Source organism: Passer domesticus, chromosome 4 (genome assembly GCF_036417665.1).
Source record: "Passer domesticus isolate bPasDom1 chromosome 4, bPasDom1.hap1, whole genome shotgun sequence".
NCBI lineage: Eukaryota > Metazoa > Chordata > Aves > Passeriformes > Passeridae > Passer > Passer domesticus.
In genome coordinates, this window is record NC_087477.1 from 35118850 (window position 1) to 35143870 (window position 25021).

The 25021-nt window shown below is 41.1% G+C and overlaps 1 protein-coding gene and 1 long non-coding RNA gene across 2 annotated transcripts in view; one reads left to right on the forward strand and one right to left on the reverse strand.

The window, feature by feature from the left end:
* The window catches only part of EMCN (endomucin), a 72932-nt gene that overhangs the window by 27741 nt on the left and 20170 nt on the right, over window positions 1-25021 (reverse strand). Inside the window, exons 3-5 of the mRNA XM_064419264.1 lie at window positions 9110-9169; window positions 6790-6891; window positions 6284-6391 (exon numbers count right to left, since the gene is read on the reverse strand). Coding sequence (XP_064275334.1) covers window positions 6284-6391; window positions 6790-6891; window positions 9110-9169 — 270 coding nt within the window. The remainder of the gene's footprint in view (window positions 1-6283; window positions 6392-6789; window positions 6892-9109; window positions 9170-25021) is intronic.
* Window positions 23197-24260, forward strand: LOC135299967 (uncharacterized). The gene is made up of 3 exons (XR_010361813.1): window positions 23197-23574; window positions 23706-23866; window positions 24118-24260. It is a non-coding gene; the product is annotated as an uncharacterized LOC135299967 (long non-coding RNA).

Genomic DNA, 25021 nt, shown 5'->3' on the forward strand with positions numbered 1-25021 from the left:
AGCCCGTAGAACTGAAGGTAACAGAATGACCAGAAAAAACGTAAGATACTCCCACACTGCCCATAATTCCTACATCTGTACTCAAACCTCAGAATAACAACAGGCAAGAGAGTGCCTACTGAATAAAACATAGAGGTGCCAAGAGTAACCTTCTACTTCCTGTCTGATATAAATCAGAGAGGCCACTGAGCTGTAAACTGTTTTCAGTGCTTCTTCATATGAATTTTAAACACTGGAACTAAAACAACTTTAAGATATGTTTCAGTCATCAAACGACATCACACACATGCAATATGTAAATCTTGAAGAATGCTTTATCACACACTTTATCTAGAAACTGATTACCAGTTTGGTAATCAAAGAACCCAAAGCTCCTTATTCTACAACTACACCCCTTTACCTTGGCTTTTCCCTTCCCCTCTTGTTCAGCAAGTGCAGTATCTTAGAAAGGCAAGCTTCAAAAATCAGTATGATAAGAAAGTGAGCCGAAGCCACTGGAGTCAGGGGATTCATATAATTTTGGAAACTGAGAGAAGCTGGCCAGCCAGGGATGGTGTCTTTTGAGGTTGAGGCATGAAAATGATGCAAAGTAAGTGCCTAAAACTTTCACTGGAATTCTAATGAGGATAAACAACATTTCATGTCAGCTTCTTTCAGGAACTTCAGCATTGTACCCCTTCCATACACAGGTCTGCCTGCAGTAGAGAGGAGTGTAAAAAGCCCCTCTACCTCATTTTATACTATGGTATAGTGCAAGGATCTGACAGCATTAACAATTCCTACATTCTCTTCATGGCAGCTTTGAATCAATCTTTAGAAGCAAACATTTTTCACATTTGATTCTTATTGTCATGGCTTCAGACTCAAATTTTGTATGTTGAATTTTATTCTGAGATCAATTTTTAAAAAAGGAAAAAAAACCCCAAACTGAGGTACCTCCCTCTCCCTCTAAGATGCACAGGCTTGTAGCAGTAACAGCAACCATCTTGTGGCTCCCTTGTCATAGGTTAGAAAAGGACTGCATGGGAAAATGAAAAGAAACTCCGAATAACAGTGCAGAGATACTCAAACACAAATATGCTTTGTGAACACTGCAAAACAATCAGGTGTGTGGGAGAGAGGAGGAGGGAGGCAGCCAGTTACCCTGTAACCCCACAGAGGGCTGTTTTCCCGTGGGGATCACTCGTTCCACACATCCTATCAGTCCTGGCAGCAACCCAGCCTTGGGTGCTCCTCTTGTGTTTGGGAGCTGTGAGAACAGATTGTTCTCAGGAACACGGGCTGTGCGCTGGATATGCCTTGGCAGGGGATCGGGAGAGGAGGGATGATGGCATTTCCATTTTATTTTATTTTATTTTTTTAATTTAGCCGGGATGAAATTCTCCCAGTGACCCAGGTAGCACCAGGTATGACTTACACCTTTACCTGGGGCTTGGCACAAAGCTTTTATTGCATTTATTTTGCCAGACTGCAGAACAGGCTCAGCGCTCCCTATGTCAAGGGGCAAAATAGACGTACTATGGGGCAAAAATCCGTGTGCCAGTTTTCACCACTTCCAATACGGAAAACACAACCTGGCGAGTAAGGCTCCCTTAATTCCACTGCAAGATTAAATCCTAGCAACCCAATTCTCTGCTGACTCGTGGCTTTGAAGCAGCATCCAAGCCTCACGCCTAATGCACAGCACGGGCTCTACCACCAACACATTTAGCAGATGAGACAGCTTCTGCACCAAAAGCCTGTGGGAGCAGGAGCATCCATACCCAGCCACTGCTCGTGTACTCAACAAAGGTGTGCCTTTTCGCTGGATCCCCTAACTCCTATCCGTGCGAGCTCCAATCCGGTCCCGGCGGCAGGAGGGAGCGCAGGCGCTCGCTGCGGTGCCCGCGCTCCGCGCGGGGACAGGCGGGGGACGCGGCGCGGTGACTCAGCCCTGCCAGCCCCGCTGACACATCGCTGCAGCAATCCATCCCGCCTCGCCTCCGCCAGCTGCAGCACCGCTCCCTGATCCCTGCCCGCTGCCACGGGAGGCCTGGCCTCGCAGGAAAGCGGCACAGCGCACAAGGGCGGCTGCTGCTGCTGCTGCTGCTGCTGCGGCTGCAGCGCTCGCATCATCGGCTCATGGGTTTGTGGTTAACAGCTGATTACGAATAAAAATGGTAAAGCAGTACAGAGGGTAAAATAGCTGTCCAAATGGGGATGATGGCTGTGCCCGCAGAACTCTCTGGTGGTGATGCAGCTCTCCCTGCTGATATTTTGATAAGATAAATGACAGTGTGTTAACACATATTTGGCAAAGGGATAATCAACAACAGGGAACCTGAAGCTGCCTTGCAAAGCTGCTGCCTGAGCTTCAGGAATTTGCTTACTCTCTATGCTTTGAAAACCCTTCATTTTCTTTAACTAGCTGAAATTCGACACATATCCTCACTTGATCTTAGCATGGTTTTCTGCTTAACCTACGTATAATCCACATACATTTTGGCTTTTCCCGACAGTACTTTAAATTTTCTTTACAGTAAGCTGCTACCTAATTAGTTTTGACATTTTAAGATGTTTCAAGCAGCCCACAAATACCCCGCATATACTCTGTGCTCTGCGAAGCATACGGACATCTCTTTGTGTGTTGAAACCTTCCTTGACCAATAAATCAATCAAAGAAACACTTTGAAGGGGCAAAATGAACTCCACCTAAACCATGTTAAAATACCAACACAAAAGCTTTTTAAAATGGAAGACTAAAACTTTTCCTTTGAGCTTGTATATTTAGCATTAACACACATATAGGCCTTGCCCCCATAATCAGTAGCCTGAAAAGCCATTTGCACGAGTGAGTGCACAAAAGCTTTGAAAAATCCCATTGTAGCAATCCCAATGACATTTTTGCCCCTTCAGAGGAATGAAACCTGGCTAGGGAGGTAACCAAACAGATCTCAGTTTTAATGTTTATATCCATAGTTGATTGCAAGTGCTGTCTGCAGCTTTGTTTTCTGGTAAGCAAAACCCCATAGTATTTCAAAATACATATTTTAAAACTTCTCTCTGCATAAAATCTCTCAGCAGCCAGTGTTCACCCATAGCATGTGCTAACAAACTGGGGAAAATTGAGCAATACCTGTTGCAAGAACGCTTTTCTGGTAGTGTTCCTGAGGTAAAACTTACTTTTTAATTACCAGTAGTTTGATTAAATTTAAAAAAATCTTCACTGTTTCCTTTTGTCACTTTTTAATATTTAATATACCACTGCACCATAATGTAACATCATCCAGGAGAATGGCATAACTCAGAAACACAACAGTCAAAAATCAACTCTCATTTGTGAACATAACACCTTGAATACTGATCTTACATAAGATGCTTGCTCCATATCCAAGGGAAGAGGAACAGAAATTTTTGTTGCATTGCATTTCATTTCTTATTCTATTTGATGACTTCAAGTGTCCCAGGATATGAAATCCCAACTGCAGATGCAATTTCCTCTGGTGTGACACCATATAAATTCTTGTTTCAAGGGTCTGAACTGCACAAGCGAGGTCACTGACTAAACGTGAACTCTTGCATTTGACACCTTATATTGATAAATAAGAAGGCTGAGGAGACCAGTCTGATGTTGGCTTCTAATGCAATAAACAGGGCAGGAAGGCAAGCAGGAGAGATTGTACTTGTTGCCTGCAGAGGAAAAGAACACTGAAGTCTTGGGAAAAAAAAAATAAAGGACAAAGATGTTTGCATGATTTCGGTGTATGGAGCACTGGGGGCTTTTCCTGAATCTATAATAAAAGGTGACAGCAGCCACAGAAATTGCAGCAGTGACAGGAAGCCCTGTCAAATCTCAGTTGTGTAAATGCAATGGTTTGCTGGAGCTTTTGGCAGGGATTGAGGGAGAGAAAGGGATGGCTTCCATTACAAAATGACAAAGGTGCCTGCTTTTTATTAAAAATCAGGTGTAGCAAAAGTAAATTTCCAAGTGTCATAAATTTCCAATTTCTGCCTCACACAGCCAGTACAAAAACGGGGAGAAACGAGTGCTAGTGAAAAATAAAAAGAGACAGCAGCCAGCTTTTCCCTCCTGTGCATTCTGAGAGCAGGAGTGTTGCTGTGCCTGCGCTGGCTTCAGCCCCGGGGGTGCGGCAGGGGCCGGGAGGATGCAGGGAATGAAGCCAGGGGCACCCGGCTGTGCCCGGGCCGGGTGGGGACACGGGTGGCTGTAGCCAGCAGTCGGATGGTGGCCAGGGGGTCTGAGGGTTTTCTGCAAGGCTGGTCACACACACAGAGCCCCAGTGCCATGCCCTGTCCTAGCACCAGCACCATGTGTCCCATCCCACTCCTTTCTGCTGAAGCCAAGGCTATGATTTTCTTGAAATGTAGACCACAATTTTATCTTTAAAAACCCACTAAAACTGGTTTTCACACACAGATACTTCCAAGTACTACTTCTGCATTAAAAGATGATACAATTTTTTTTAATGCAGAGCATTTCCTATGTCCTGGACACACTGTGCCAGTTTTCTTTCTTACAAAGGGGACTGAGAGGAAGGAAAGCTGTGTTTTTAGGTCAATTTACCAAGCATTTTTTTTTTTTACCACAAGTTTGAGGGGGGAGGAAGGCTTAGCTAATATGAGGAGTTTTAAAACCAAACCACAACACAAGCAGCTAGGGACTGAACCCTGCCTGGTGGGAAGAGAATGCAAGAGGAATGGCAGGGAAGCAGAAAAGCTTCCTGCCCAAGCCCATCACACCTCCAGCAGCAGTTTTTCAGTGCAAAGCAGTGGCTGGAGCTAAGCTGCACTGGCAGGCACGCCTTTGCTCATTAGCTTTCCTTCCCCTGCTGGGAGCTCTACCTGTCACCAAGGTTTAGTTCCAGGTGGCTGTGCTGCTCTGGTAGCCACGAGCCAGGAACCTCTGCCAAATTGAAAGGAGCAGGAATTACATCCATAATGCAATGTGCCATGCTGTGGGCTTCTGACAGGCCTGCAGTGCCACAATTGCAAGTTTTAAGAGATTTTTGGGGCCTTTGGTATCACTTTGAGCAGCTTGGGCATTGGCCAGGTTGTGTGTATTCTGTGCTGTGAGTCATTGACAGTGGCATTTAAAAGCCAATCCAAAACCCCAAAGATTTTGGGCTGACAATCAGATTATTCCTTACACAACACGCAGTGGGAAAGCTGCATCAGTAGAAAATGAAACCATGAAGTGAAAAGGGGAATAGTTCTCCAGGAAGCTTGGCAGGCTTGGGTCCATGAGGGGTGGCTTTAAAGGAAAATTTGCACAAAAAAAGCATGCAGACTGCTTCACAGGAGTACCTTTTCAGACAAATAAACCAAGGGAAGAGAAGTCACATTCTAATAATTTGTAACAGTTCAGTATGCTGTAAACATCAATTCTGAGTACATTGGTGTATCGCTGACTGCTGAGATAAATATCTGGAGGACTTTATTTTTTTAGTCATTTAAAAATAAAAAAACGGAGTGTTCCAAAGCTCTGTTTCATCAGAAGACTGGAGCAAACATTTACAGTGCATATCATAGACAAGGGAGACTGAATTTCATCTTAAGCTTACTGAATTCCTTTAGCATGTTATTATACTATTTAAAATTAACCCAACTACTTGCTGGATATGTGGGCTTAATTGTTTGGTTAGGGTTATGTGGGGTTTTTTTTGTTTGTTAGGATTTTTTTTTTTTTGTTTTTGATTTTGTGGAGTTTTTTTTCCTTATTGTAATTTTTTTCTAAAATCCAATCTGATATTCCACGCCAACACACATGCTATTCTGAAGATTTATGGGAAATAAAAGTATCTCTTTAGATTGATGCAGAGTAATTAGTATCACTTCTCTTTCAGTACTATGGCTAGCAATAAAATGAAACATAATAAGCATACTGTTCTAACACATACAAAATTAAGAAAAACAGGGATGTTGTTCTGATAGCATTCTGATCTCATAAAAGAATTTCTTTCTTATTTCATACTTATTGAAAAAAACCCAAACAAAGAATGAAGTAAAAAATTAAAACCCTTCCAAATACATCTCTCCCAGTTACAGGGAGATGAACATCCTGTGTAATGGTTTCAGATCACCTCCATTACAAATTAAAGGTATAATATTCTTTGTGGAGGATTCCAGGGCAAGCTTCATTTAAGATATATAATATGATAGGATGAACAGCTCTGCTTCCCTAAACCACCAAACTACTCTTTTTGACCTCCTTTTACTGTTTTGCAGTTTTACAGAAATGTAGCATAGAATGATTCAGAAATGGTTCAATGAAATCATCACTTACTGTTTGTTGTGCTGAGACTTGTACTTGCTGCTGAAGTCACAGTTGGTGGTTTTTCTGTTGTACCTTGTGCTGTTTGTGATGTAGCATTAGGTGAAGAAGACGTGGGGCCTAACACAGGAAGGACATTCAATTTATTTCCTTGATTTTGTAAACACTCATAAAATAAACCTACTGCCCTGCTAGCAGACAAATTTTAAATTATCAAAAGCATATTTAATGGAAATTCAAGTTCAACAGAAGCAGGGCCCCATTGACTACAGGGAAAGCCACCCCCTGTCCCATAGGTGTGCCATCCCACTGCAGACAAGCCCGTGACAATGCAGTGGGAAGGCACAGCTTGGAGCTGCTTTTAAGCCTGACCAACAGGGAGCTCCTGCACACACCTGTAAGGTTTCACCAAAGAGTACACTCCCTGTAAAACAAATTCCCACACCAAGAGGCACTGATGCCTAATTTCCTCAATGACCACTAGAACAACATCAATTAACTCGAAGATTTTCACTTACTGCTTGTGGTGGTTTCTTGTGTAGCTCTGACTGTAGCTGTTGTCAGCACTGATGCCACCAATGTTGCCGTCTGTGAAGTTGTTGTAGTCACAGGTTCCCCTTCTGCAAGAAAGGCATTCACATCATTATGGATTTATTTTATCATGCCTAAATAAACATCACATTGCTCTAGCTGTGTTCTCTTTCCAAAGCAGTGAATTTCTGTTCAAAGGCTGGCCCTCACAGAGCTTTGTTACCCACACATTTTGAAAGAGGATTCAAAGTACGTATGGTTGGTTTCAGAGGGGAGGTTTGATCCGTGAACAATCTGCAATTGCACCTTCCAGCCAGCCCCTAAAGGAGAGGCACATGATCTTTGGGGATTATACAGAGGTGCTTGGCTTGACTTCCAAGGGAAGAAGTGAGGGGAACAGAGCCTGGTGTGGATGGATGGGTTCAATGTGCTGCCCCTCTGAGCAGCACTTTGCTGCATACTTGTTTAGCAGGAAGAGGGATGTAAAATGCCCATAAAGAAGTGAGAGTGACACATGGGAACACAGCTTATAGATCACAGGTAAAGAGCTGAAGGGGAACAGACTCCACTAGCCTTTTGGGCATTTTTTCCCTGTGTTTGCCCACTTTGAGACACATTTGAGTTTTCTTCATTGGGCAGCTTTCCCAGACCTTCTTCCTCTGGACCCAGATTTCTGGGGAAAAAGGAGCACCCAGCAGGCCCTCCTCTTTGGAGTACAGTAAAGCTTAGGACATTGTGGATTATATGAATAATATTCTCTAGTAAATTATATTCCTTGGGGTGAACTGAGTGCCCTTTGTAAGGTGACTCCTAGTTCTGTCCTCAAGAGGAGTAAGACTTGGAGGCTGAGGAGAGGGGAAAGGGCTCCTGCAGGCAGCAGGGATCCCTTCCCAGCCACTGCTGGTTTGGAGAGATGGGAGCAGAGGTGCCCAAACATCACTAAAGCAATAGCAAGGTTTAAATCACCTTGTCTTGCCATGCACGGATGGCCTACTGCAACTCCCCCAGCACTTGCTCAAAGGAATGGACTTACCAAATTGCAGCAAGGGAATCCGGACTAAAAAACCCTATAACCAATCAGTTTATGAGCTCAGCTTTCAATTCTGTGATCTTATGCAAACAGGAAGTGCTAATGTCAGCTCAGCTAAACACCTGACTATATCTCTACCGACATACTAGCTCTTCTGGCATTTTCAATGGATAGCATATGTGAAAGAATGGGAATAAATCATTGCACCCCATGTAATTTTCTCTCATAAGACTCAAGTACTTCTAAATGCAATGTTCACACTGGAACTTTTGAAATATACTTTCTTTCTGTGCTCTCAGTTTTCTGGCTATTCACCTGGAATAGCAATGCCTCAAGGAATGGGCCTCCTTGTTCCACACACACAACTTGTTTTAATCTCATACTGGGTTTCTAAAGCTTTTCTCATAGTGGCATAAATACCAACACTGCTTTCCCTTCCATGAAAAAAAGCTGCAAGAAAAATTTCAGTGAAACATTCAAAGAGTTAACTCACTGTGAGGTACATTTATGAAGTGTCTTTTAAACAGACATAAACATTAGAATTTTTGAGAACTGCATAAAAGAGCTGCAACAAAATTTGAATAGGTCAAAACCTTTGCTGTAACAAACATAATATACACATATTTCACCTGGTTGCATCTTATTCACCTCCATTACTAGCACTTCAAGTGTATACTTCATAATCTCAGTGCTTTCAGTTCTACAGCAGATTCATTAGTATCCCCAGTTATTGAAAAACAGAACACTGTGTCCATGTTTCCTTCTCTCATATGTATAACTTATTAAATGCAGCAGTCTTCAATATTCAGACTAATAAAGGAGTTCACATGATTGAAATATGGTCAATATTGATTTTTCATAACAAAGCTGCACAATAAACAGAACTGAATGTGACAGTCAAAGATGTAGACTAGATCACAGACTTTTAACATCTGAAGCATCTATTTTCTCTGTTAAGTCCTCTTGAACTGGGAATCTTTGGTAATTTATGAATCTCTGATCTCATTTGAACAACTCCTTGAGCGCACAGAAACTCAGAGAACTTTTTTCACCTGAAACAAAGAGCTCAGCCTGCTCAAATTAAGCGTCTCCATACTAAGATACTTCAACCCTTTCTTTGCAACAGAGTTTCATAAGAGATTCAGGGAAATACATTGCTCTATGATCATCCTGGATGAAATAATTCAGCTGGTTTCTCCCAGAAGCTGGAAAAGCTGAAAGCTAGAAAGACAACAGGACCTTCAGAACACCAGATAACAGCAAATTGGAAGTCTCACCAGCTTTTGATGTTACTGCAGAAGCAGCTGTCTTGACAGTAGTGGTTTGAATCCCATTTTCTGAAAGAAACACAGAAAGAATCACATCACTTCTGTACCTTCCAGATCTATTTAGCACCACATAGTCATAATAGCAGAGAGCAGCATGGACCTTCCTGGAAAATCAAGTTCAAAAGGTTATCAGCAGAAGCAACCAAATCATATAACTCTGCTAGGAACATTTTCAAGCTATAGCCTAAATATCTTCATTTTGCCCTGACTACTCTAATGGGAAGCATCTGCTGCTGCCTCCCACCATGGACTGCATGCTCTTTTCCCAGACTAGCTGGGATGGGGGAAATGGAGACAATTAAAGTGGTTTTTCCTATCTCCTCCTCTCCTTGAACACAACCACAGTTTGCTCTGAGTCTTCAGGGTGGAGGATTAACTAAAATAACTGGCCACAGGAGTAAGCAGCCCTTCTCTGCCTTGAAGTAACAAAATTGTAAGAGCTCTCTGGGTTTTTCAGCATCACCCTGATGCCTAAATGTGAGAGGAAGAGGAGAATTCCCAGAACATGGCTCAAGAAGCACCACATTGAAAGACTGACTTTTCCCACTGCCCTCAATGCAGTGCTCCAGATATTGGGGTTTTACTGCCATAAATGATGCCAGTCTTAAAACGTCATTAGTAGGTGGCACTTCAATATTACAAAACAAATAAATAATCAAAAAAAGAAACTTCAACAAACAAAAAGCAAAATAATTTCTGTCTCTTCTTACTGTGCTGCAAGGTGGTAATATCATAACTCAAAAAGTCTTTTGGCTTCAAACAAGATTTTCAGTCTTATTGCTGCAGTGTTCATATTTTTCTATTGAAAGAAGTTAGGGGGTGTTGAAAGGGGTGAAAAAGCTGCACTGATTCAGAAACAGGCATTTCTCAACCATTTTAGACTGCTGTGAGACAAGTATGGGTACATTTGTGGAGGAATAGATCAACTCTGTAACTGAATGGGAGAGGAAAATGGCACAGGCTAATCCCCATGTGCTGTCAGGTTTGAAGCGTGACATCCTGTCAGGATGCATTAGCATGCTGTAATACAGACATGCTAAACTGAGTCAGGACAGCATGTCAGTATTCTTGTGTGACTCCATTCATGGTAATATCTGCTGGCATTCTCTCCTTTTTTTGGCTGCAGGGTAGAACAGTCAGTTTTGTTCCCTTTGCTCAGTGTACTGCGTTCCGATTAAAATTTCATGAGCACCACCCGAAGCCTGCAAGAGCCACAGATCTAACCTGGAAAAAATCCCCCAAACAACATAATACAACTTCAGGGGCTCTGCAGAAATGTATCAAGGTCTAACCATATGAGCCCTTACAATTCCTCTCCAAGCAGTGTGTTATCAGTCCTCTTGGCACCTGCATGTTTCTAACAGGTCTCAGACCCTTCCCAGTGAGCCCCACTTTCTTGGGCATCTTTTCTAGGTATGCTGCTGCCTCCATAATGCCTTGTCAGAGCACATGCTGGCCCAGTTTGACATGGGTATATCCTATATAAAATTAAATGAGTGCCCTGCCGGCCTGCTGCTGCCCCAGCTCTACTCCCCAGAACACGTGGACACAGTCACACCATGCACAGACTCGTGCACACTGCATTAAAACACAGGTTTTCTTGCCATGTGGTTACCCAGTCAGAGTAATGCTTCATAGCCCACACTTGAAAAACTTGGAAAACAAATTTTATCCAGAGAGACCTAAAGGCAATCTCGTTTCCCTAACGGCAAGCATTTTTCCATCTCTTCACTCTCATTATGTGCTGCTGACAAAGCTCCTGTAATCCCCCACACCACAAGGCCACAGCACTAGAACAGAATGTTTTTTCAACAGTGCCTACATTTCATATGGTTTTGTTTTAACATTTCTCAGTAGCTACCATTGTCTGTAATGCCAGCTAAACGTACTAGCTGGCCAATCAGCTCGTTCCCAAACTCACTCTTCGCAAAACTTTAACTCAGCACGACTTTGTAGGAAGCTCATTGCAATACTTAGATTATTCATCCTTTAAAGGTGTTCCATTTAATAACCATGTTGATAGGCCAAGGTTTCCTCAAAACTAAAAAAAAAAAAAAGTGAATATAAGTCACAGTTTTATTATGACTCACTATTTGTTGATTTTATCACAGGTTAGAGATAAACTAAGATAAATTCAATTAACAGAGTACAATAGAGTTTTATGAATTAATTGGGTTTTTTTAAAATGGTGAATAATTAACTATACTTTAAAAATAAGTTGAAAACATAATGAAAAATATTTAAAACTTGACAGGATTGTGGGGGGAACTATTTGATTAAAAGATATGATAGAACTGGTGGCTTATTATGCTCTTATTTGCAATGTTAAATTCTAACTAAGGAAAATCCTATGGGGATAAAAGCAAGAGATCAAAACCATGACAGAGAAAATAATTTTCACCATTAGAGATGGCTGACAGACAAAAAGAGGGACAGAAATCTTCATTTTTCTGCTCATGTCAGGTTGGCTGCAGGCTCAGATGATGGACAATTAAGTTACAACCGCCTGTTTTTTTAGCAGAATTGAATGCAGTGATCCCTTTGATATGAGAGCACATGGATGTACTCTGGCATAGGAGTAGCCAAAATCTACTCTACTCAGCCACTGTTTCCATACAGAAACCATTGCCATTTGCTGTGTTTCCTGGCAATAAACCCAGCTAAAGGAGCATGGGCAACCCGTGATGCAGCACCTTGTGTCTGGAGAACACACACAGAGCTAAAAGGCTCTCAGACACAACACTGCTCTGAGTAAAGAGAGGATGCTGGTGGTGGTAAGATCCAAAAAGAAAAAAAAAAGAAGAAAACAAACAAACAAACAAACAACACCCCCCCCCCAAAGCAAACAAACAAAAAATCCATGTCTTAAAGCAGATAATAAGACAAGAAGAAATCCACAGTGGCAGAAACATAACAAGAGAGGAAGAAAAGAAGGGTAGAAAGGTCTAGAGACAATAAGACAGGGTCACAGGGAAGAATATGAAGGAATTAAGATCCAAGAGCATGTGACAAATGGCCACAAGACCAAACTGAAAAGAGAGTAACTGTTGTGGCTTGTTTGGGTTTTTTTTTCCCAGGTTGACAGAATTTCTATTTATTGTCTTTTCTAGGTTGGTTTTAAATTATACATTTGTTCTAAACTGAAAGCACTGGTCATCGGATTTTGAAATGGATGAAGCGAAACACTGAACTTATTTTCTTCTTTTAAATTCAGGAGTTCTTAAATTTAGACAGGACTGTCTGATGGCCACAGTTGTCCTCACACTGCAGCTTTTGATATCGGCTTCAGTCTCTAAGATCTGAGCCTGGAGTTCTCAAAACCTTTTCTCTCTCTTATTCTTTTTACCTTTACACTGGAAAGATAGACAGGTTCTGACCTCATGTTAATTAGATTACTGTTATTGCTATATTCAAGACATAAAAAAGGGAATGTTTGCATGTTATTATATCTGTTATATATCTGTTTACACCATACAGGATACCACAGGTTACAAAACACAAAGTTTAAAACACCACATGAAACAGATAACACAAAACCCAATGCCAAAGCAAAAACATGTTTAAAGATTAATAGTTAGTTCAAAATATATATTGATTATATTCATTACATGAATCACTAAATTTAAGTGCTGGCTGGTTTGGCATCAGTATCGAACTTTGAAAAGAAATTATTTTTATGGAAAAGGCACTCTTGTTACAGATAACGAGTGGAATGGCCTGTTTGATATTTCTTTCACTTGACATTGCACTAGACAGAAAAAACCACATGGCTAAAATCCTTTCATTCAGATGAAGTACTTGGTCCAGCTTCAGAAGCGTGTGAAAAAGGATGTGGATTCCTGGAGGTGGGGAGTTAGTGGAGAACAATAAAAATCATCAAGAGTCTAGATAAAAATGACAAGGGAAATTTGGACTATAAACTCTGCAGGTGTTTCAGTGCCTGTGTCAAACTCTTGGTGTAACAGCCAGCAGCTGGTGTTTTCACCATTTTGCGGGTCAGGATGTGATATATTCCCACTCAAAACCTGACCAATGTTCTATAGGCTCTACCTGGGAACAATTACCAAAGAGGTGTCCTGAGGAAACCTGCACATGATAATTCCTTTCTTCAAGGTTATAAAGCAAAATTTACAGGTGTTTATATTATGTTTGTCTATTATGTATTATCATAGAATCACAGAATGTTTTGGGTTGGAAGGGATCTTAAAGATCATCTAGGTCCAATCCCTGCTGTTGGCAGAGACATCTTCCACTAGACCAGTTTGCTCAGAGCTCATCTGATCTGGTCTTGAACACTTCCAGGGAAAATGCATCCACAGCTTCCCCAGGCAACCTGTTCCAGTACCTCACCACCCTAACTAATTCTACTCTAATTCTAGTAAAAAATTCTTCCTAATATCTGATCTAAACCTACTCTCTTTCAGGATCTTATATTATGGGGTTTTTGAGTGGCCTTTGCAACTACATACAAGTAATGGAGATCACAAAGTTGCTTTTATGATTTCTGTTTTTCCACACCATCAGGAATAAATAGTGATCTCTTTCTAGCCCATGATAATTCTGCCAGCCCCCATGACCATGAAAGAGGCTCCTGTAACCTAACCACTGTTCCAGTAGTACCCAAGTAAAGACTGTATAGTTCATTATAAAAAAAAAAAAGTCCTTTTTCAAGAAAGTGATAGCTGTCCTTGTAGAAAATCTGGTACTGATCTGGGAACTCAGAGGTCCCAAGAAATAGCTGCTGCCTGACACCAAGTAAACAACTTGTTTACTCTTACCTTGGAGCTCTGTTGTCTGTTACGTTTTCTCTTTCATTTAATGCTGCTTCATCTCTACATCCTCTTATCTGATCTTTCTCCAGGCCCAGTACAGTCCTTGCACTTCTCCTATTTCTGTTTTCACTACTCATTTGTCTTTCTTTCCAGTGCATGACTATTTACCCTAAACCTTGCGATAAATTTATTTTTTCTTTTGTAGTGCATTTTGTGTAAAGGTTCATACACTATCCAAAGAACAAAAATACAGATGTACTAACAGAAGAGGTTTAAGTGCAAGTTTAACAGCACTGTTTGGAACCATCAACTCCTTTCTTGCTGTTCAAGGATCAAAAATAAAATAAAAAAAACTCCATTAATTAAATACTCCAGAAATAATTTTTTAGAAAAAAGGGAATAACCCCCCCAGATATTTTTTCTGAAAGAACTAATCTTACAGCAATAATACTGTTTCTAGTATTTAATAGTTTCTAGCATTTCATCCTTAAGGACTCCTACTTAAGATTTTCCTTCTATAATCACATAAACTAGATTTTAAATGGGAACCAAGGGTCTGATGTAATCCTGTGAACGACCAAAGCTGATAGCAGCTGACTCAGCAGATAAGTGTACAGAAGGATATTAAATTAAACAAAGCCATTTGTAAAATTCATGAATTTGAAGCAAACTCAAAAAACCCCACAAACTTTGTGCTTTCATATTTCTTTAGTATGCAAAGCAATACCCAAAGTGTGGCATGCCTCACACCCTCATTCAGATGTGCCTGTAACAGGACCTGCACACAACCACTCAGGCTGTGACAGCCCCTGTGAAAGGAAAGCTGTGTCCCCTGTAACAGCCCCATGCTGGTTACGGCCACTTCACTATCACCAAAAGCCAGAATTGCACAGTCTTTTTCCAGCCTGGTCTCACAATGGTTTTGCACTGCTGCAAGAGCTCTTAACACAGCCTCCTGCAACATAAGGCATTTTGCACCTCAGGATTTTCTCCGCTGTGAAATTCTCACATTGGCAGCTGGAAGGACAACGCAGACCCTGAACAAAGTTACACTGGCCATGTTTAAGGTGAATCCCTGTGAGGTGTATTTAGATACTACAGGGAATGCTAAAACCATAAGGCAGGGAGAAAGGCCACATCCTTTGCTGCCTGATGCCAACCAGCTGGAAGCCTGTGATTCCCGCTGCCTAGGGAGGTGGGAAACCACCTCCGGTTTGCCAAGCTGTTACCTTCCTTCCAGTCACGTCTGTCTTCAACAACAAACTAAAAACAAACAATACAAATCCTGTGTGGGGAGATTTTACACTTAAGGTCAACTTTCTACTTCTTCTCTGTAGCTGCTGGTCCTGGTTTGCAGGCACGTGACAGAGACAGCCTGCTGCACAGGAGTGGGGACAACTTACAGGCATGAGCTTAGGGGAGGACACAAAGGCAGGGAGAAGTTACTGGGCCAGAGACACGTAACATTCTCCCCACAAAGGGCAAAAGCACCTGAAAACAGCTGAAAGAGGTGGATATTAGGGAAGGGAGAGCATAAATGTAAAGCCCCGTAGCTGGAAAAGGAGACAGGGACAGGGCTCCTCCTGCATTGCATGGGAATGGGCAGCAGCAAGTGGGGCAATGTGGGATTTGGTTTCTGCAGAGGAAACATAAACTGGGTGGGCTGGAGGCAGCTGGCAGCAAGAGCTGAGGGAAGGAAGGAAGGAAAGGGAGGTAGCTACCACAATTTTTCCAACAGGGAACAGAGAGAAGGCAGGAAATGCAGATTTGGTGCCAGCACTGCCCCAGAGCTCCTCCTGCTCACCCAGGCATGGGGCTAGCATGTCCCAACACTAAGCACTAGCACAGAGCTCCTGGCAATCACCAATCCCCAGGCAAAAGGCTCCCACAAAGCCTGTTCACAGCACCCAGCAAACAGCTCCTGCTCAGGGACCTGCTGCACAGAGAAATATTGACAAGGCAGACGCCAAGGACCAGCCTCAGCCAACGTGGCTGTAGGTTGGTGAGGGCTCCCCTCCTCAAAACATTAATGAGAAATGTTGGATGAGTGCCCCTGTGTTACTGAGTATTTGAAACAACCCAAGCACAGCATGATTTGCCTCTCTGCATGTGTGGACATAGAAATCTGGGCACTTAAACAGCCAGTTTTAAGGGATTTCTTTACTGCCTTAGAAGAAAGCAAATTCCCTACGAAAGGCTTTTAATCACAAGTTTTCTCAGTGTGCCTTCTGCTCACATGAAGGTTGGTGGATATCTCTATTACTGTGTACTACAGAGGGATCAGTACATTGTTTGCACTCCACAGAACAATAAATGTGCTCAGCATGCTCATCAGCACTTCTGCCTTCCTTGAATGAAGTCTCCAAGCTCTGCACTTCCCTTTATTTCAACCTGTTAAAAGTATTTAATAGGTTTTAATTAAACCCTTTAAAGCTATTTAAACCACCAGATTGCCACCTTTGATTGTGATATATTTGTTTGTCCACGTGTAAGATAAAAGGTAGGAGTTTCTAAGGACTATATTATAGTACAGAAAATGAACTGCCACGCCCCCCCCCCCCCCCGTCTTGTGTTAGTCAAGCTAAATAAATTTGAAAAATGTCCTTAGAGGGTGTAATTTTATATAGAAAGCTTTATACATATTGTGCACTGCTGAGCAGAAGAAACAGAAATAAAGGAGAGCCCCTTTCCTTGCAACAGGAAGGAATAAGTGTTGGTGCATGTCACCCCCACGCAGAAGGCAGAGAGAAAATTGTAATGCTTACAATGCTTTTTCCTTAACATGCTATTGGCAAGTCTATTTTTGTTTCCCCCGAAAGAGCACGTTTGGGTAGGGCAGATACAAACCAGCCAGAGCGGAAGCTGAGCCTGGGTCAATCAGCAGCTCTCCTTTTCAATGTGCTGCAGAAGTTAGGAAAGTCATGTAGCTCTGTGCTATGTTTGTGACCCAAGTGCATCTCCAGCAGCATGACTAATTGTATAATTCAGGAAAGGGTCACTGCAGTGTCTACTATGATGTATTTATTTTTAGAACATCCGGGATCAGCCTAGACACCCATTTTAGCCACACCCGCCCATGCCACTCTGTTCCTGACAAAGCTCTGAAAGCCCCTGGAACATCAAAAAGCAGTTCCTGTCCGAAAACTCTGTGGAAACACTGTAAATTGCTTCTATAATTAATGTAATTCCACGCTCAATGGTCCGTTGAGACTCTCTTCATCTTTTCCACACTGCCTGGAACAAAGGTTAAATGGTACAGAATATCCCAAAGGGAAGGCCCCAAATGGGCTTTGCAAGCCCTGAGTGCAGTACAGCCTCACTGGAGTTACTTTATAGGCAAGGATGAAGGATATACTTCAAAAATATCTCATTGCTCTAATTGGCACATACAGCTGATGAAGACCTCCTCTTGCCCATCTCTATCTTGCCAAGCTGATAATAACTCATGTTGTTCTGAATTTCTACCAATCTGATACAACTGCTAAGGTCAGATGCAAAACTGAAACTCTTCTTACAAGCTTTATGTAACGAAGTATTCCCATTTCAAAACAAAATTGTTACTACAAAGAGCACTTGAAACAGAGTGTCAGCACTGAGGACTTCTCCTACCAAAGAGCGGTGGGAACTGCTGCATTAGCCACGCTGGCTCCCACTGAAAAACAGCTTCCTAGGGGAAGAGTGGCCCACATTCAGGATGCTCAGGCCTGTCAAAATCCCAGCTCCCAGTCAGTGCACTGGGAAGCCGTGGTGAGCTGGGAGCTGATCCCATCATGCTGTTAAACAGCTATAGACATCCCTCGTACTTTTATTGGCAAATAGTGCAATTGTATTCCCAAGACAATTACAACTATGAATTAGCTGTTCCATTCCTACACAAACTTTTCTGCTCTTCTTCAACCTTTCCTCCCATGAATGATCAATCCCCACTTTCCATTTTGCATCTGGAAACAGTAATTTCTGCCAGCTCTTGGAAATGCAAGGTGAAAGCAATTAGGGAAGAAGCAGACAGTGCACTACAAGAAAGCATCTCAAAGCCATTAAGATAAATTGTGCACTAGTTCACCTAAATTCAAGAGCATTAAGACATGTCAGCTACGTGACTCCATTAGCACTGGGAATGGCTTGCAAAAGTAGTAGAAAAGCCAAAAAATGGCTTGCAAAAGTAGAATCCTCTAGAGCCATTTGAACTAGACAGGAAAAAAATGTGCAGAGAACCAAAAAACTGCCGTGCACTGGGAGGTTTTTTTTGCCTCTAATACGTGTGCTGTGTCCTTCCCTTGCACATTTTAGGGACTGGGTTATTCGGCATAGATCTTGAGTAAGTCCTTTTATTTGTTCTTGTTGGCATGTTGGAAACTAGTGAGTTGTTGCAAGCCCAACAGTTTCTTAAATACATTTGCTATCTTCTGAATGACAGCAAATATATTTATAAACTACTGTTATAAGAAACAAACCTTCCTAAAGAGAATCTAAAATTGCTCTGCTAGAAGAGCCTTTCTGGGCAGCCAGCCTTTGGTGCAGCTACAACTTCCAAGGGTTATGTGATCTGAGTCAAAACAGAGGATGTCCAGACTCCATCTGGACTCTGTAGGATGTCCAGAAAGCTCCATAATTCAAGAATTTAGTAGTTTTCAGAAAGAAGTTTTAACAGTCCTTTGCAAGAATGAGTAACAACAGTGGAATTGCACACTGGTCCCAAACACTTCCTTCAATACACCACACATTTCTGACTTCATGAGCGTCTGTAGGAGTTAGGGGTAGATGAGGTTTGACAACCTGGCAGGAGTTTCAGAGTGTCTAGAATTCCTGGGTAAAGAAAACCCCCAAATTATTGCTTTTTTTGACTTTGAATGGCCATGGAAGCATTTGCCATGTATCATATCAAAAGCTGCCCCTCTCTACTGGACATGAGACCTGGAATTTGGGTGGAAAGGATTTGAATTATACATTTCTTTGCAGAGTAATAATCACCTATTTTTGTCATTTTATATAGAAATATTTGGTGATATTTTTGCTTCTATAATAAATGAGTTTACAAATACCTATATTTACATAATCTATATTGTTGTGATATATAACCCATGCTGAGATGAGGAGGAGTAATTCATCTGTCTAGGAAAGATGATTTCAAGCTCTCACAATGGGTAGACAAAACTATATAATAGTGTTTAGAAGGTCTTTCAAATAAAACCTTAGACACAATGTTAAGCATGAGAAAAAGTAGGAAAAGTAGTAAAAAATTAAGGAATATATGGGGTTCTGATCACTTCATGTAACTAATATGCAGTGGAAAAACACCTCAACAAATAAGTATTTTATAGAGGAAAATAATGCTAATTGGCCAGGAAGGTTAGAAAATCTCCTGTCACTGTTTTCCTCAGATCAGCTAAAATCCAAAGCTTTTGCCATTCTTATCAGTTGTTGCTTCAATAGCTGAATTTCTCAAGCCCAAAACCAACATTAATCTCCTGCTAAAGATTATGAAAGAAGAAATCTGGAGGAAGAACAAACACCTCATTAATATCATTATGTTAACTGATTTAACCCTAAAGTTACACTGGCACTCCTCAAACCAAGTACCACACTGAGAAGTCACACCATTAAGACAAACTGGACATGCTTTTTAGAATGATTTCTTATCTTGTAGAAATCTTCAGACAGAAAGGCTGCTGTAGTGCTCCCATCCCAGCAAAACACATTATTTTGTCAGAGTGATTAGACAAGGCAGAATGGTTACAGCAGATAATTGTGACACAAAATTATGTGCCACCTGCTCTGTGGTTTCAGAAACCTGAGATGCATTGCTATCTACAACAGCAGCTAACACCCAGAAGCACGTTACTGCCATAAAAAAAAAAGGATAGAAAGGATTCAAAATTGTTGTAAAACTACTCTACTGATCTACTGATAAACAGTATAGAATTTGCCTTGTGCCAAAGGCAAGTATCCACCTTCCACATCAAAGCAGTCAGAAAATCCTTGCCCTGCTCCTAGTTTGAAACATAACCTTTGGAAACATAATCAGCTAGTTAGTCTGGCCTGAAAGGGGTTCTTGGCTACTCTGACTGCTGAGAAAAAAAGTATTTAGAAATTAATTTGGACCCTTCCAGACCAGCCTCTAATACATGTGTGGGTGGCAGCAGAGGGCTTCCCACCCCTTCCTACAACACCCCAGCACATCACACTTGCTGAATTTTACTCCAAGTCATCATATCAGCAAGTGATCACCAGCTCAGTCTTCTCTCATGGGGCAGTAGGGCCAGAAGGCAGAGTGTGGAGATAAGATCATATGAAATTGTGTTAAACCCCTTTTCCTGTGGCAGGGAGGTCTGGCTGATACCACATGCCACTGTTAGGGCATCCAAGGATCCATTTTCACAAGAGGAGTGCCAAGGTATTGCTACCTGATATGTCAGCTGCTGGAACAATGACAGTGACTTGCAGGGCAGGAAGTGGTAGAAATCAGGGGTTTGACTCTTCTGTTTTAAAGGGAGACCTATTTTAATAGAGAAACCCATTTTTAGAGTGCTAGTTGAAATCAAATGTAGGTTTTTTTCTTCCAAAGAAGCCAGGTATTTAACTCTTGACTTGTATTTGGAAATAACACCTGCTACACACAAATCCAGCTTTGTCTCTCTGTTTACGGAATTGCAAAATAAAACCATTAATGAGTCTTCCTTGAGCTGCTGCAGCAAAAATTACAAACAACACCACCCTCTCCCCCCACCCTGCCCCCTCCATAAGTGCCATAAATAAAATCCATGAGATTTTACTGATTTTACATGTTGAACTTAGTCTGGCTATTAAATAGTACCAGTTAAAAGTACTCCCACCCCAAAGTGAAGAGATTCTTAAAGATTATTTTCAATTTTTACTTTTGCAGTACAAATTACAGTACCCAAAAAAAAAAAAAAAAAGTTCAAGTACTTTAGCAGGTTTTTCCACACAGGACTCAGATGTATAAACAATCTGAGTCCAAATTTGAAGTACTTTAAAAAAACATCACAAAACCAAACCAAACCTCAGTACATCTTTTTTCCTAATTTATAAACTAGTGAAGATTAAAAAGAACTCTAGGTTTGAACACAGACAAAAGGAGTCAGCTAAAGAAAAGAGAAAACATTCTGGTAAATTTTCAGAAAAGACAACCAATTTTTGGGCAAGTTATACAGCATTATGTATTCCCAGGTTTGGAGCTGAATGCTGTAGGCAACTTGCCCTTCATGCTCAGTTTCCATTTATTTTGGCTGTAAATCATAACCAAGCAGGTATCAAGCCATCTGCTTCTATCCTCTGTAAATGCAGTAAACTTGCTTCCAGTTTTGGTGATACAACATGCCGTTTTCTTCTGTCCAGTAAAAAAATACACCTTTAAACTCCATTAGTCAAAAGCTGCCCCAATATGCAAAGGATCTAATGAATGAAGGGAATGTGGCAGCAGGGAAAAAAAAACCAAAAAAAATCTGCACAGGAAAAATAAAAATTCAATATTCCATTAAAGGCTATCATAAGCTCCAGCACTATAATTTGATTTTTCACAAAGCTAATCTTGGCAAATGCTAGAAACAGTGAAAACACCAAATACAATTCTTTTTTTTTTTTCACAACAGGCAAATTCTGAAGACATTCAAAGTTTTGGTTCAAGCAAGTTAAAGGTGTAAGAAAGTCATATCTAAAGCCTATTCACATTTCTCAAATTTTCAGAAATGAGACAATGATCCAACTTTGACCGTCTGTGCCTTGCTGGTTGTCCAGAGAACAAACATGAATAATAACCCAGAGTGAGGTGAGACCATTCTCAAAAGCTTCCACTGCTCAAAACTGTTTAGTTAGTATTTAATTTTAAAAATTAATTTTTAAAATACTTGAGGGCTTGTGAGCGGAGAGCACAGAAGGTGGAAAAGGAAAAGGCTATCCATCTCCTCTAATTTACATCAACAAGAGCAGCATTCAGACAGCAGCAAATGTGTTTAGTAACTACAGGAGTCCTGGCTTAGTGGAACTTTTCTCAAGCTATTAGCCTGGGAGTTGGGATTAATCAGCTGTGCTGTAGGTTTGGCATGCTACACAGCATCCCCATAATGAGGAAGGGGGCTGGGAAACTCATATTTTAAGGCTGATCCACAGTGAAATGGAGCAGCTCCAAATTACTTAAGGGGCATTTGGCCCAAACACTAAATGCCAAGATTTGCTCCTACCTTTCAAACAATAAAAACACCCTTGTTTCTTTGTAGTGCCATCAACATGGACAGAGCACTCGGATAAAGCTACTTCAGGCTGTCAACAGCGGTCAGCAGTAGGGAGTTCACACCCCACCCCTGGACGTGTCCAACACAAGGTGATTCATTCCAGCCCCTCTGCTCAGCTGCACAACCTGGACACGTCCAGCCCCATGCCAGGAGGAGCACAGCCCACTGCCCTCTGCCACCACTTCTGCAAGAAGCCAGCCTGGGTGTCTCAGCGAGAAGGATGCAGTGCTGTGCTACCAGCACTGTGTGGATGTTTGCTGTGCTGGGCAGCCACAGCCACTCTGTATTCCAAGACCAAGGCACAAGAAAATGCAGCATCTAAGCACTTACATTATAAGCACATGCCAAGGCTTCTCCTCTCATCTTTTAGAAGGAAACAAGTTCACCTTTACACATTTTTAAAGTAATTACATCCTAAGGCAGACTCAAGAGCATTCGTATTTGATTACTATAATTTGACATTGTATTTTTTGACACATCCCAGTGCTGCCTGTTTAAAGCTGAAAATGCTATGAACCAACCTAGAAAGCATTTTAATTCGAGATACATTTTGGAGCAGGTAAGAATAAAGGGCAATATGCCAGGAGAACTGAACACCTTGAGATGAGCATGAAGGAACTCCTGTTCTAAGCATGTGATTTAACTCCCAGAGGGTTGAGAGAAGTCTAGGTAGGAGGAACAAGTTGTCAGGGGTCTATCAGCCCCCACATCTGTGTCTAACTGAGCCTCTAGAAGTGTGCTGACAGAGGGCAGACTCCACCAAAACATTATGGGCTTTTGAGGATGAAAGATCCCAAGACAAGATAGAAAATTGCATAGAAAACCATGAGGAGCATACAGCTGAAGAAAAAGGATGAAATTTAAAAGCCCCACAGGAGTATGTGCTTTACTAACCACAGTGGAAATGTCCTAGTCCACTTCAGTATGATATACAAAAAATACACAGACAAACATCTTCTGTGTAGCACACAAAAAAGTTGGAAGCCCATACATTTGTCTTGGTGAGCTTTGAAAGCAAGCTACTCCAAAACCGGGGGGAGGGAGTATTAAAACACTGGGGTGTGATTTGACCTTCTCTAAAAATTAGATTATATATAATAATTATATTATTATTTATTATCATTTAAAAATACTAAAATCAGCTGGAGGAAAGTTTTGTTGCTGTCTCCAGTGCTCAAAAAATGGAGAATGGTGTGAGTCTCCTCACCATCACTTCCCAGATCATAAGTCTGCTGTTACAGTCCAGATGACCAGAACATTTTAGAGATCACAAAAAATGGAAATCAGAATACTTTGGTCCAGCTTTGCACAACAGACAATAAAACCACTTCTGTCTTAACATGGGGCTGCCTGAAGCAAGCTCAACCGGAGCATATAATTTAACTTTCACAAGGTAAGAAAATATATACTCCAAATAGTCCCATAAATTTTCTTAACTTTCTAATGTGAATTTGCCAACAGAATTTCACTACCACATCTACCTTGCAATTAAGTGTTAAAAAATATTTTTTTCTGTTTTTACAGAACCAAAATTGTTCAGAACAAATGTATCATATATAAAATCTGCTTATTCACTGTCATCGGTTCTGCCATGTTCATATCATGCAGAGGAGGAAAAATCCTTTCTAAAGAAAGAACTGTACAAAATTAGCAGGATTCCTCCCACCTTTGCATGTTGCTTTCTGGTAAGATTTATGGACTGTTGTGTTAAATATGCTCTTTTTGATGCAACTCCACTTTGCTTTTCAGAAATTGTGAAATTAAAGCTTTGACAATGACAGGAAGACTATTTTTACAAGGAGTAGCAGACAGAGAATAAATAGTACCTCAACACAGACTTTTGGGGCTTGTACTTACTTAACATAACTTTAAAAGCAGTTCTTTCTGTGGCACAGGCTTATTTTTAATCTCCTTTATTGATTTGTTTTCCTAACAGCAACGAGCCCAAGCAACAGCATAAGATACACCACAAAATACTAGATTTCAACACAGAACCTGAGCTTTCTGCTCCCCAAGCATAAAAGTTGATTAACTTCATTTAGATCAGGTAATCTAGTGTTATCAAATTTTTAAATTCTGGTTATTGCATCCTTTTAAGGCAATCTATAGGCATTTGTGTAAGTTGTAGCCCAGAGAGATGGGAAATGAAAGTACAGATAAAAGACAGATTTTACTTCAAATGTATCTTTTGACAAAGGTGATTATAGATTCTGGCTCTTTTTGCAGGTTCTTTCACCTTTTCAGGTTTTACTAGTTAATTCCATTTTAAAAGCATGGTCTTTCATACTGAAGAATAATGAAAACATCAGTTCAGTGACCACCTGAACAGCAAAAGTTGTATTAAATCTGTGCATTTAAGAACCATATCTAAAAAATACTGCACACAATAACCAACATGACCCCTAGGCTTGCACCCCTCATTATCTGACACTTGACAAATGTTGTAAGCCCCTATATCTTTGGGGCCAAAACTAAAATAATTTCTTAGAGACATTCTTGGCCAAACATATTGCTGGCATAGTGCCAGGGAAATCTATCAGGATGGATCTAATTTGCAAGAGCAAAACCTTTCAGGCATTTCAATTGTCCCCTTAAAGCCATCTTTGCAAAAAATGGTTTAACATGTAGAAGAAAAACAGAACTGCAAACTTTTGTAAATACACCTCTGCTTTTGACTCCTCTCAGATTTAGAAGCTTCATGACACCTAGAAAGAAAGCTGTCAGAAAAATACAATGGCAGGAAAGTTTTTCACAGAACACATATAACTCAGCTGCCAGTTAGTACCTTCTCCTCCAACACACAGTCTTTCAATCACTGCAGTAGAAATGAAGAAAAAGCA